The sequence below is a fragment of the Ictidomys tridecemlineatus genome, chromosome 7 (assembly GCF_052094955.1).
Source record: "Ictidomys tridecemlineatus isolate mIctTri1 chromosome 7, mIctTri1.hap1, whole genome shotgun sequence".
Lineage (NCBI taxonomy): Eukaryota > Metazoa > Chordata > Mammalia > Rodentia > Sciuridae > Ictidomys > Ictidomys tridecemlineatus.
The window spans coordinates 138,667,898-138,682,335 of record NC_135483.1 but is presented as its reverse complement, the minus strand read 5'-3'; the positions used below and the strand labels follow the sequence as shown (position 1 = coordinate 138,682,335).

At 37.7% G+C, this 14,438-nt stretch overlaps 1 protein-coding gene across 2 annotated transcripts in view; it reads right to left on the bottom strand.

Moving 5' to 3' along the window:
• Nucleotides 1-2,741: 2,741 nt before the first annotated feature.
• Klhl23 (kelch like family member 23) overlaps nt 2,742-14,438 on the bottom strand; it is a 35,088-nt gene continuing 23,391 nt past the window's right edge. For both annotated transcript variants that reach the window (XM_021725902.3, XM_005324570.5), the window contains 2 exons: nt 11,927-12,079; nt 2,742-4,787 (listed from right to left, as the gene is read on the bottom strand). In XM_021725902.3, coding sequence (XP_021581577.1) covers nt 4,477-4,787; nt 11,927-12,079 — 464 coding nt within the window. In that variant the 3' untranslated portion in view covers nt 2,742-4,476. The remainder of the gene's footprint in view (nt 4,788-11,926; nt 12,080-14,438) is intronic.

Below are 14,438 nucleotides of genomic sequence, written 5' to 3'. Positions count from 1 at the left end.
GGGACCAGGGTTCGATTCTCAGCACCACATAAAAAAAAAAAAAAAAAAAGGCGTTGTGTCCATCTATGCCAAATAAATAAATAAATAAATAAATAAACATTTTTTTTTTAAAAAAAGAAAAGCACAAGATAAATTCATCTATCTGGAACTGTAAGTTAGGATAAGACTTAATTATCTGTGGCAGACAGAAAAATGGCCCCCTAAAGATGTCATGTCCTAATTCCTTGAACCTGTGAATATGTTAGGCTACATGGCAAAGGGCCATGGAGGTTGCAGATAGTTAAGGTTGTTAATACTCAAATAGCAAGACCTATTCCCCACTTCAACCCTATAGAACTATAATAAACTTATATTGTTTTTTAAAAACATTTATTCTTTAGTTGTAGGTGGACACAATACCTTTAAATTTTTATGTGGGCTGAGGATCGAACCCAGTGCCTCACACATGCTGGGTGAGCCCTTTTCCTCTGAGCCACAACCCCAGCCCCTAAAATTACATTGTTTTAAGTGACTAAGTTTGTGGTAATTTGTTATAGCCTGAAAAGGAATATAGTCTTCAAAAATATTTACATTTATAGCAAGGGACAAATCCCTTGTTTTTAAAAAAATTTTATATTTACTAAAGATGATTGAATTGTACACTTTATTTTATTTCTTGCAATGCTGGAGATCAAACCCAGGATCTCATGAATGCTAGGCAAGTGCTTTACCACTGAGCTACATCCCCAGCCCAGCTTGTTTGACATGTTTGTGCTTTTTTGGTTGTGAGAGAGAGAATCACAACTCAAAACAATAACAGGGTCTCCTGGTTCACATGACCAAACTATGGACAACACAGGGATGGAACTGTAAGGCCTAGAAGCAAGATATATCAACATTATCCCCATTCCTGGTCACAATAGCTTCTCTATCACTCTCTTCATTCAAACCTTTCAGGATGAGAAGCTACAACAGTCCAAGGGTAAGGATCACAAGGGGAGGGAGTTCAAGCATCAGCAGACATGGTCTTTGGGAGGAAAGAAACTCCAACCTGTGTGTACTGTGACCTAAGAAATGAAGCTGGATTATTGAACATCAAACATTTTCAGGCTAATAAAATAGGTAAAATAGGTGTTTTTGGTTGCTCTGCATATGTTATGGGGAAGGATGGGGACAGACAACCTGGTAACAGGTTGTCTACTACTGGGTTACATGGGACCTGAAGGCATCAGATAAAGGGCAGTCTTCTTTGCAGGCTGCCTTATCCAGCTCAGGCTGCCATACTAAAATACCATAGACTGGGTTGTTTAAGCAACAGACATTTATTTTCTCCCAGTTCTGGAGGCTGGATCCAAGAAGGCCTTATCCTCAAGACCTCATTTAACTTTAAGAACTTCGAGGGGCTAGGGATGTGGCTCAAGGTAGCACGCTTGCCTAGCATGCGTGAGGCAGTGGGTTCGATTCTTAGCACCACATAAAAATAAAATAAAGATATTGTGTCCACCTAAAACTAAAAAATAAGTATTAAAAAAAGAACTTCCATAAAGTATTTGCCCTATCTCTGAAAGGGGCTAAGGGCTTCAACATATGGATTAAGGGAGACCACATTCAGTTCATAACACAGATACACTTACATGAATGTGAAAACAAAGATTAATATACCTTTAAGCAAGCACCCCAGATGTTTTCTTTCAGTTTCAGTTAAAAATAAAACCCATGAGAATTAGCAACTCTTAGAATTTGAATACTTAAGAGTCATCTTAATTAAGTCACGCTTAAGATCATCTCCACAATTTTATTTTATACAAGTGTCTACCCTCCCAAAGTAATAGCTTTTAAATTTAAATACAGTAAAATATTTTCCATTCATATTGCAGTAATCTGAAACTTGAGATAACTCACAGGAATTTGTGTACCTTCCTTAATCCTCTGTTCTGCATACAATCAATAGCAAAAAGGAATGTTTTTAGAAGCTCAAATTAAATGCCTCAGATCACAAAACATCCATTTTCAAGATGCTTCAATCACCCCCAGAATGCTTTTCTGTAAAAATAACTATTCTTTTACCCTTCAAAAAAATATACTAGGGCCAGGTGTGGTGACACACATCTATGGTCCCCTGTACCTTGAGAGGCTAAAGCAGAAGGATCACAAGTTCAAAGCCAGCCTCAGAAACTTACTGAGGCCCTAAGCAATTTAGTGATACTGTTTCAAAACAGAAAATAAAAAGGGGTATCGGTGTGGGTCAGTGGTTAAGTGCCCCTGGGTTCAATCCCTGGTATTAAAAAAAAAAAAAAAAAGAAAAAGAAAAAAAAAAAAAAGAAACCATACTGGATATATATATATATGAAATGGCTGGACCTTGAGAACACTAAAGAAAAAGGCATGGCCCATGATCTCAAACCTGTCAAAGAGACCTACTATGCATCCATAAATTATAAATTTTCTGAATATGACAATGGGAGTTTTATTGGAAGAAGCTGAAACATTCAAGAAAGAATTCTCTGAGAAGGTTAGAGTTGATTTAGAATTTTACAGAACCTAGGTAAGGAGGTGGAGGTGACTGCAACTGTCCTCATCTGTCTCTAAAACACAACTGGGCAACATATTACTAGTAAGCATTAATTACTAAATGTTCTTGAGAGCATGAAAATGGTCCAGAATTCAATTATAGATTGAAATAGTCTATAATTAAGTTGTTTCACTAATTCAGACTGTCCTTCAACCCAATTGGCCCAAATTCAAGCAGTCTTAACCATGTAGACAGTGATTCATTTATTTTTATTGAAAATGCAAAGTAATACTAAAGAAAAATTTTAAATAAATTAAAAATCATTCCATATCTCCTCACAGTAACATAACGAATTTATTTTGCATATTACCTTCCACATGCATAGACTTCACAGCCACAGATTGTACATACTGTTTTGCATTGTGCTTATTTTACTTATCACATCATAGACATGCCCATGTTTCTACAGTCTTTCAAATAATTGTTTTTATATCAGTATACTTCATTATTTTATTAGCTGTCTCTTTGACATGTAGATTTTTTTCTCATTTTTGCTATTACAAATAATGCAGACACAAATATCTTCATGCATTTACTTTTTCTTGTATAATTCTTTAGTTTAAAAATCTGTAAATAGAATTATGGAGCAAGGAATACAGTCATTTTTATGGTCCTTGCTATGTAGTACCACATTGCATTCCCAAAGGGTTGCATCTATGTAAAATGTCATCTGAAATGAATGAACTAAACAGTGACTGTCCAAAAGTCTGTTTTTTTTTTTATGAGAAGTAGTTTTAAACTTAAGTATTAAAAGTGAAAACCAATTATTGTCTCTTTAAAAAAAAGGAGTGTATGGAATAGACGGTCTCACAAATGACTAAAAGTTTTTATGAATTAACTTAAGCGGTGCTTCCTAGCTCATCTCAAGTTATGGCAGGTATAGGAGGGACCCTGCTACAGGCACAAGGGAAGATGGACAAAAGTGTTTCTGGGAGGCTTCAGTCACCCTGGCCTTCTCTCTAGCTTCAAAGCTTAAGGGGATCTGTTTCTAGACACATCTGTAAACATCAGTGCCAGTGTGCATAGGTTAGGGACTCAAGTCTCAAAACCTAGTTAATGACAGCTAGAAAATGAATGCAAATTTCTTCTCCTCAATGTATTTTCTACTAATCACAACTGATCTACACGCTTTCTAGTTCTAAAGTTCAACTTTATATGCAGAAAAGTATCTATACTTAAAAAAGGATTTCCCGACACGCTTACAGACCCCTTAACTAGCAATTTACATCAAAGCTGAACATTAAAAATAGCCTTCAGCATCAGCAGATATTTGACTACTTTCTCTACAAATTTTCAGACTTGCTCTTCTTTTAATTTTAGTTTATAAACTCTGAACAGTTATAATCTTTTGCACAGTACTTTGTATATCTCTGATAGTCAGTAAATAAAGAATACTAACAATAAATTATATACACTACAGAGGAAAAAAACTAAAATCAGTCCACATTCTAAATAATTCTAAAGGGAAATTATTTTTTACCTGTTGATTTTGTAGAGGTAGAGAAGATTCCCTCTTCAAATTTCAAATTCCTGCCAGCTAAACAAAAACCTTAAGATACACTACCTGTGATATCATAGGCTCTTAAGACATATTTCAGTATAAAGAATGATTTCTACCTACACCCAGTGCTGATGCTACCAGGAGGTAAAGATTCAATGTAAAGGTTCTTTACCAAGTGTCAAATATTCCATACTACCTTTGAAAAGCACAGATTATAGGGGTTAACCCTACTGATTCATCTGTATATTTATATAAGTTTTTTCTTGACCATAAAATACTGGGTTTGAGAATACAATCAGGAATTAAAATTTACCAATCTCTTATCACGTTCCAGACCACAATGACAAGTAAGAGACTCCAAAATCTGCATTCTTTTTACTATACCTCCAAAGAGTGATTACTTGGTTAATTCTGGCAGATCTAATCAGACATTATACACACAAACACACCCATGAGACCGCATGGCACTTGGAAGATTACCCACTATTTCCCACTTATTAAGATCTGGATCATATTTCTCAATGCTCTGAAGATATGTTCCCTTCGAGTAGGAATATCCTCCAGTGACATAAATACATCCATTCATGATGACGGCGCCACACTCCATCCTCCTCTCCATCATGGGAGCTATTTCTCTCCATTCATTTTGCTCTGGATCATAGCACTCCGTGATTGTAGTCTGTCCACCGACTAGATAGAGCTTATTTTCAAATGGAACTGAGCACAATCCATATTCTATTAAAAGACAAAAGAAAAGAGCAATTTTTTATTAGAATAACAAATAAATGAGTCACCATGGTCAGCCTGCTAGGGATTACCTGAGTGGTAACTGTAGGCAGGTAGGGAGTGGCTGGAGGAGGTGAGTCATATACTGGGGTATACTTTTGGGAGTATATAATCTATCTCTGGAGAGCAGAACACTCTACTTCCTGGTGGCTGAGCTGCCTTCTTCCACCACACTTTTCTATTATAATGTTCTGCTTCACCTTGGGCAGAGCAATAGAATCAGCTGCTTATAGACTGAGACCTCTGAAGCAGTGGGCAACAAATAAACTTTTTCTCCTCTAAAATTGTTCTTGTCAGATCTTTTGGTGGCAACAGCAAAAAAGCTGACTAAAACAGAAACTTAAAATCCAATTCCTGCCATCTGATTCAGATGACCTGTTCCCATCTCTACCCATCATCCCTTGGGTCAAACCCAGGTAGCTTAACCACTGAGCTACATCCCTAGCCCTTTTTTATATTTATATTTAGAGATATGGTCTCACTAAGTTGCTGGCTTTGAACCTGTGATCCTCCTGTTTTAGCCTCCCAAGCCTCTGGGATTATAGGCATAGATCACCACACCCAGCTTGTTATTTTTTATTTTGAGACAGGGTCTCCCTAAGGTGCAGAGGGCCTTGCTAAGCCAGCTTTAGCAGGCTGATCCTCCCACCTTAGCCTTATGAGTCACTGGAATTACAGGTGTGCACCATAGCCCCCATTATATTTCATCATATCTTAATTCTCCCCATAGTACTTCTCATCAATTGGTATGATTTCTGTTCATTGTCTCTTCTCTTTCAAGCAGTGTAGGATATCTGTCTTACCCACTACTCCATTCACAGTTGGAGAAGGACAAGTGTCTGGTACTTTTAAGGATTCAATACATGTCTGCTCGATCAATGAAAAAATTATAACTTGTACCCTCTTATACTCCAATGCATGCCCACACTATTGCGAAAAGCTTACAGGTAAGCCCCTCTTTAGAAAGAATGTACAAATAGAAATATGAGTTCTTCTTCAAGAATGGAAGATAATGAGGCTGGGGTTGTAGCTCAGTGGTAAAGTGCTCTCCTGGTACATGTGAGGCACTGGGTTTGATCCTCAGCACCACATAAAATCAAATAAATAAAATAAAGGTTAAATTCTAAAAAAAAATCGAACACAACAGAATGGAAGATAATGCCTTATAAGTAAAGTTCTTGCTATCTAGGTTCTGAAGGCTAAGGAATATCTCAGAAGACAGACAGTTTTCTTTGACTGTACATACTGTTCAAGTTTCTGATATCTAACAAAATGATTCTACCTCTTAAAAACTCACTTGTTCTAATTAAACACATGTAGAATTCTTAGAGGATTTAGTTGTTTCAAGTATCTATGAAACATTGTTTACATAAATTATATTTATCATTTCATTGTGAATGATTATAAAAATTAACGATAGGGGGCCAAGTGCAGTGACACACACCTATAATCCCCACAGCTTGGGAGGCTAAAACAGTAGGATTGCAATTTCAAGGCCAGCCTTAGGAACTTAGCAAGGCCTTAAGCAACTTAGGGAGACCTTGTCTCAAAATAAAAAATGAAAAGGGCTGGTGGTAAAGCACCCCTGGCTTAAATACTCAGTACAAAAAAAAAGAAAAAGAAAATTGGTGGGTCAGTTGGTAAAAGTGATTCCACGGTGAGTTTATTAGGCTTTTCTTAAGTTACTCAAGCTTACCAGAAAAATCCTCAACTGGTAATCTTATTAATAGATGTATCTTAATCTTCCCATAACAGTAAAAAATGTTTAAAATAAAATGATTTCTCTGAGTTTTATCCTCTGTTACCTAAATACAACACAGTATTGTTATTGTCAATGGAATTTTTTCCTCCTAAGCTAAAACTGCCTTTTTTTGTGTCAATTTGTCTGAGCTCCTGGGGCCAAAGGACCGTGTCTTGTTTACTGTGCTCCTGACACAGAATATAGGAAATATTCAGCAACTATTTATTAAGATAAATGGATGAGTGAATAAATGAGTGAACAATTTCAAATCAAGCATGGAAATGACACCATCTGTAATGGTTCCAAGTGTTTGGGCACAAATATTACCCAAAAATACATGGCAGTCTGTATCCAGTGTTAATTGAGTGATATGAACAAAAGGACACAGGGAATCAGAGACAACCACAACATCCAATTGAACTGGTTTAAATTTTTTTCCTAAGACTGTCCTCACTGAAAGGATCTGTAAAGCTTATGGAGCCTAACTTCCTAATTTTACTGGAAAGTAAGGCCAAAATCCTGAGCTACTTGTTCAAGGTTAGGAGGGTCAATAAATGGCAAAGCCAGGAGAGAACTCTCTGCCCACAGATGCTTCTTCTTTGTTATGTATTGCTTCTTTCTTCCTGTTTTTCATGCCTTCTTTCTCAGATCATCCCCTAATTCAAAGCTAGTTCCCAAAATTCTGCCCATAGCTATCTTGTTGGTCCTGCCCTGTGAGGCACCTAATTCATGCTCACATCCACTGGAATCATCCAAGCAAACAATTCCCAGATCTCAACATCCAGCCATATCCTTCCTCTTATGAGGAAGGATGTACAAATACACATCTCCCCTCCCCACCCCCATTGCTGAACAGTCCTTCTGAGTTATCCAACTAGCTCTACAACCCTACACTGCAGATGGAGCTCACCATCTCCCCTCTTCTCCCTCTCTATTGGCTCCTCCATTGATACTCTGGATCCTCCCAGGCAACTGGCCACAGACCCTGAGATCACTGTCAACTCTTTTTCTCTCCAGATCCAGTCATCCAAGGAAGCAATCAGCTGTTGAATCTCTAACAATCCTCATATTTACCCCTCTTTTCTGCCTACCATTTCTTCAAACTTTCACTATTTCTCACCTGGTTTATTACATATTAATGTTAGCATATTTCCCTGTCCACTATCTTTCTCCCAATGTATCTTTTTTTAATAAGTTGTTGATTCACATCTATTTATTTATTTATCTATCTATCTATCTATCTATCTATCTATCTATCTATCTATCTATCTATCTGTGGTGCTGACAATCGAACCCAGTGCCTCACGCATGCCACACAAGTGCGCTACTGCTGAGCCATAGCCCCAGCCCCACAATGTATCTTAAAAGGAGCTCTCTTCCTAAAATGAGAGCTGAGGATGTCAGTATAGAGCACAAGTTTAGAAGGTATAAGTCTTTGCATTTGATCCCCAGAATCACAAAAAACAAATAACCAAGAACCACATCATTCTTTTGCTCTGAATACTTTGATAGTTCTACATTTTTAGAATTCTCCAAACTGCCCCTCAAAGCCCTCTAGAAACGCTCCTGAACTGAACTCTCCCATCCTGTCTTCTGTTCTACCAGCACCATTCCATTTGTTCTTGTCTACTCCCAAGTAATGGAATACACCCGAAACTTTCCCTTTGGCCTTCTTTCACTCAACTGACATCCTGCGGGGCAGTAAGAGTGAGGGAAGTTCCTCAGAAACTACCATCCTTAATAGTGGCCATTTTGTAAGGCATAACTTAAAAATACTTATGGGAGGGGGTTGGGGGGGTTGTGGCTTAGTGGTGGAGTACTCACCTAGCATGTGTGAGGCACTGGGTTCGATCCTTAGCACCACATAAAAATAAAGATATTGTATCCACCTAAAACTAAATATTAAAAAAAAAAAAAAGAAATACCTACCCCTGGGGAGCAGTTGCAGATTGCAACTCAAGTTCTCAATTTCAATAGCTTTTTCTTTGTATAGAACTTGCTAAATATTATCCTGTATTACTGTTAAATGTTTACTTGCTACTAGATTCTGAGTTCCTTTGGCAGTAGAGATTAGTACTTAATCATCTCTGAGTTTTACATAACTATTAGAATTCTACCTTTCCCAATGGAGGGTCTCAATGTTATCCTGAATTTAATGAAGTTATGGTCCCAAGTTTTGCAATTATACAAAATTAACTCATTAAAGGGATTAAGATAAAAGATAACATTTATATTACCTTTTAAAAATAACAGTAGTAGTCATTTCCTCCCCATCTAGGCAATGTTTCTACATATGGCAAGCTCAAAACAGACACTTCACCTTCCTTGGAGGTGTTCCTGGAGTGCGTGTAAGAGGCATACCTTGCCATAATTCAATGGATGCAGATGCAAATGCCTTCAGAAGCTTACAGGACTAACTGATGAAGCATGTGTGGGCTAAGAAAAAAGCAACAGCATAGGCCTCCTGGGTCTGAGATGTGACCAGAAGTGGAGGGACTGGGATGAAATGGAGAACACAAGCCTCAACTAACAAGAACAGCTATTACCCAGCTCCAGCTATTACCCAGCTCCAGTGATTACTGCCAGGAAAGAGCACTGTCCAGTTGTCAGATCTTCCAATTTTTCTAAAGGCCAGAAATCATGATTTTTATATAAATTTAAATTTTAAATTCTGGTAATAAGCCAGTTCAAAAATATTTTTAAGCACTGTGAATGCCAAACAGAATGTACGTATCATGCAAAGTGCCAATTTTTGATATCTGTTTTTTTACATTTTATCAGGAAAGAGTTCAATGTGCACTAAAATGTTACAGGAGGAATTCTATGTTCCTAGTGATTTACAAAATGTAATTTAATAATTTTGGATTGAAATTTTTCCATGGCTTCTAATACTAGGTTTAAGTCACACAGCCTTTGACTCTTTTTCAAGTGGCTAACAGACTACACGCAACTTGTTATGAGGTTCAAATGAGATAATACTTAAGTACAGTACATGGGTTACAAGCTAAACTGCTGGACTGAACTTCACCTCTAACAAGCATTACCTGGCTAACTGGGGCAATGTCTCTGTGCCTCAGTGGCCTGTGTAATAACAGTACCTATGTAGCTCACAAGATTATTTTGAGGTTTAAATAGTACAATGGTTTGAATATAGGTAGTATTCCCCCAAAGAACTATATATACAGACTTGGTCTGCAGGGTGGACACAGTGCAAGGTACTGTGGACCTTTAAAAAGTTGGGTCTTATGAAGGTCGTCAGGTCAATGGAGTCATGCCCCTGTAAGGGATTTTGGAACCCTGGCTAGTCCTGCCATTGTCATTCCATTGTTCTCATCAGAGGACAAATCCATGGGCTACCCAATCTAGGATTTGAACCTCTACACTATGGGCTAAGTAAACCTTTTTCTTACAAGTTGATTAGGTATTTCATTATAGTAACGTGAGGCTGATAAATACAAACAGATTAATACATATAAAATTATTGGAACAGTTAAGTGCCTGGCACATTTTATGAGTATGGAAGTATTAGCTATAATTCAATGTAATCTATTACTTTTAATTTTCATAATTTCATTGGTCATATCAGGAAAACAAAGTGGTGGGGAACTGGATGTGGTGGCATATGCCTATAATCTCAGTAGCTTAGTGCTGAGAGCACAGCCAAAGAAGTCTGAAGCAGGAGGTTAGCAAGTTGGAGGCCAGCCTTGGCAACTTGTCTCAAAATAATAAATAAATTTTTAAGAAGGGGCTGGGAGAGAATGTAGCTCAGTGGTAAAGGACTCCTGGGTTAAATTACCAGTACTACAGAAAGAAAGAAAGAGAGGGAGGGAGGAAAGAGAGAGAGAGGAAAGAGAGAGAGAGAGGAAAGAAAGAAAGAAAAATGGTGGTGAGCCTAGGATGATGAATCTGAACTGCTAGAAGATAAAAGTCTACATATTCCATGATGTCTTCAGAGCCAGGGCATCCTACAGCTGCAGTTTCTTCGTAGGTACAACCTGCAGCATATGGAGCTGCAGTACCAGATTTAGGTGTGCTCCACCTGAACCATGAGATGAGACAGATAATGTGTGCAGTGGAAGTAGCTGTACAGGTAGAAATTGAGAATCTGCTCTCTTATCGATTATGAAACAGGTTATGGAATTAGATCATCAAGTGTATTCAGGCCCACCAATTTCAAATTTGACTCTGGCCAAGCTACTTATTCATTCTAAACCTCCATTTCCAAATACGTAAAATAGTGATAAATGATACCTACTCATAGAATCACAATGAGAATTTAAGATAATATTACAAGTAAGATGATTAGCCTGTATCTGATCTATAGTATGTACTCAAGAGGATTAGCTATTTACTCTTATTCTCAGATGATTCAAGCTTGTAGATTTTAATTGCTCTCTCTAGTAATCCACATGAAAGCCTGATGCTCTATGGAAAATGATTCAAAGTAATATGGTATTGTGACATGAATTTTGCCTAATGAAAAAAATTTAAACACATAATACAACTAGAATAGGCTAAAATTTGTTATTTCTGGGGCTGGGCATTGAACCCGGGGCCTCACAATGCTCAGCATGTGTTCTGCCAATGAGCTGTGCTCCCAGCCCAGCTAAAATTATGCTCCTCTTGAGCTCTTTTACAAAACGGTCAAAGATTAAAAGCATCATAGAGGGGCTGTGGCTGTGGCTCAGCAGTAGAGTGCTCACCTACCATGTGCGAGGCATTGAGTTTGATCCTCAGCACCACATAAAAATAAATAAAATAAAGATATTGTGTCCAAGTACAATTAAAAATATATACACATATTTTTTTTTAAAAAAGCCATCACAGAAGGCAGGCCATTCCTTATGGCAGACACACTGCATATCACAGGAATGAGTGCTGAACAGTAACTGAAACCCAGAAAGGACATGCTTTAAAAAGAGGATAACAACAATCTCTTGCTGAACTTTAATCTTTTTGACTATCTGATGGACAAACTAATGCTTTTTAATTGTCTATAAAAAGTATGCTTTATATAGTGCATATAATAATAAACAAAAGCATGTAACAAAGAAAAGAAACATAAGAAAGAATGTAAATAAATTAAAAAGAAACCTACCACTTTCAACCACACAGCCTTAAAATGTGTTATATAAACACATCAAGGAAAATATTTTTAGATGTGATTTAATCAGAATATAATCATGACTACTGTTAGATGGATTACGAATTCTTTGTGCTTTAAAATTATACCCATGTGTAGTGTATGATAAAATTGGCACTTTCTATTTCTAGCCCACTCTTAGCCATCCCTTGTGCTGATAAACTGCACCAGGACATGCACTATTTGAAGACAGTACTTTGTTACCTGGGTGTGGACTGGAGGTGATGAGGCTCCATTCATTGATATCTGAATTGTAGCTCTGAACCTTGTCATAGGTACAGCTTCCTCTGTAGCCACAGTGGCCTCCAATGACATAGATGACTTCATGTAAGACACAGGCAGTAGCATTTCCCACACCTGAGTGTCAATTAAAATCAAACCTTTAGATCAATTGTTCATCTTCTTTTGCAATAAATACCGAGTAAATTTATTTATTTATTTATTTTGCTATTACTAATGACAGATGCAGGGCAATGTGCTAGTTGCTATGAGGGATAAAAAAAATGAAATAGGAAGGCTCCTATGCTCTTTAAGAGAGGATGAGATAAATAATTAGAACATAGTTATGAAATGGTAAAGATGCCATAAAAAAGAGACAAACTAATGTGAATGTGAGAGCAAGTAGACATTGCTTTTGACTAAGAAAATCATAGCAGGAGGTAGTGGCATTTGACCTTGGCTTTGGTAAGTAGGGCTTTGGCAAGCAGAGGTGAGAAGAAGCCATTCCAAGCATAAAGGCTTCCTAGGCATGTCAAATAGCCCAGTTTGACTATGACAGGTGGTACTTCAAGGGTTGTCACATGGGAATTATGGCTGGCATTGTGAGTTGAAGCCACAGGCAAAGCACCCTGATATAAGCTTTTTAAACAGAGGACAGGAGGGACTAAAAAGGAAGACAGGAGACAGAAAGATGTAGGTGCTGATCCAGGTGAAAAGTACTGAGGCCCTGATTTAAAAGGGGGCTTAGAGTTGGAGGCAAGAGACAAGTCAGACACACTGGCCTTGAGTCCAAGACAAAGCAGACTGATTATGAGATCCTGAACTGGGAAAACTAGGAGTCCTTAATATCACAGAAAAGTATGGAGAAGTAAGGTGTGCTGCCATATTACTGTACTCCCAGCAACTTGGCAGGCTGAGGTGGGAAAATTACAAGTTTGAGGCTAGCCTCAACAACTTAGTGAGACTCTGTCTCAAAATAAAAAATAAAATGGACTGGGTATAGCTCAGTAGTTCAATCCCGAGTGGTTCTCCTGGAGTTCAATTCACAGTACTCCCCGCTCACCACACACACACAGGTTAGGAGGAGGAGGTAACTGGTTCAGTTGGGGGAAGAAAAGAGGAATAAAGATGATGAGGCCCATTGTAGTTGCAAATGTCAGTTTGATCTTCTAACCAACTTTTAACTAGCACTGTTATGTACCAAGTACAGTTTAATCTCCTTGTTCATTTCTACTTCAAAATGAAAGCAGGCTTATAAACAGGGTAGTTATGATGAAAAAGAAAGACTTAGGAGTTCCTACATAACCAAATGTTTATTTCTTCTCTGTATTTCACATCCCTAAACCAAAAAAGGAAATGAATTTGAAATTTATCCTGACCCAAATTAAGCTCTCATTCAGGGGAAGCTGCTAGTTTACTCCATGACTATAAAATAATCTGGGAAAAATAATGTTATCCTTCCCATAGAAATATGGAAAACTAAAATTTTAGTATGAGTCTACTCATCAGAACAGAATCTGTCAAAACTGCATATAAGTGGGTGAGTGTTACCCTGCTCTGGGTTGAATGAATATAAACAAGAATAAAAACTTCAAGTTGAAAAAATAAACCTCTAAAATTTCAGGCCCATCTGGCAGGTGGGGATGATTTGGGGGCACTGGGTCTCCCATTCCACTCAAGGCCAAGAAAAAAAAAACACATACGGCTTTTTTTTAATAGTAAATAATCTACTGTAGCACTGTCCTCTCAGGAAACACTGTTTCAAATATAATTTTTAAAAATTTCAGTAAGGTAATATAAACTTCCACCATTAACTCAACACAGTCCAAGTATAAAATCCTTAAAATTGTTATTTCATCATTAAAACATAGAAGCTGAAATATTTGGATTTCAGCTTTGGGTTTACAATTGCCACTAAAATATGTGGAAAGTTTCTTGTTTCTTTTGTAAGAGAGGAGGCAGGACATTCAGAACCACACTCATATCATTAAGTGATGCTCAAGCTTAGGCAAAGCCAAAAATCAGCAGCTGATTGCAACACATTTAAGCTAGCTTCTCCCATCCTATGAGCTATTGCTGCACCTGTGGTCATACCTGGTCCTGATTTCATGCAAAAGTTATTTTTGCCCTGTCAAAACATATTCTTCCATAATGACATTCATGATAAGCAGGCATAACATTTACTGAGGGTCAATTTGCACCAGACACTGTTCTAGGCGCTTCTCAAATATCAATTCATTTAATCCTCTCAAAGACCCCCAAGCTAAGATGATATCCTAAGATGATATCATACAGATGGCAAAACCAGGGCAGAGAGAAACCGAACAATTTGCCTGATCCTCACCAGTGAGTGGAAAGTCCAGGTTTAGACCCAGGCAATTTAGCTTCAGAAGCAGTGTGCCTGATCACAAGACCATTCTGCTCTCAGGCTTCCTGCTTGTCATCCAAGGATCATACAAGGTCAGATTTCCAGACCAGGTCATATTCCCATACCCTC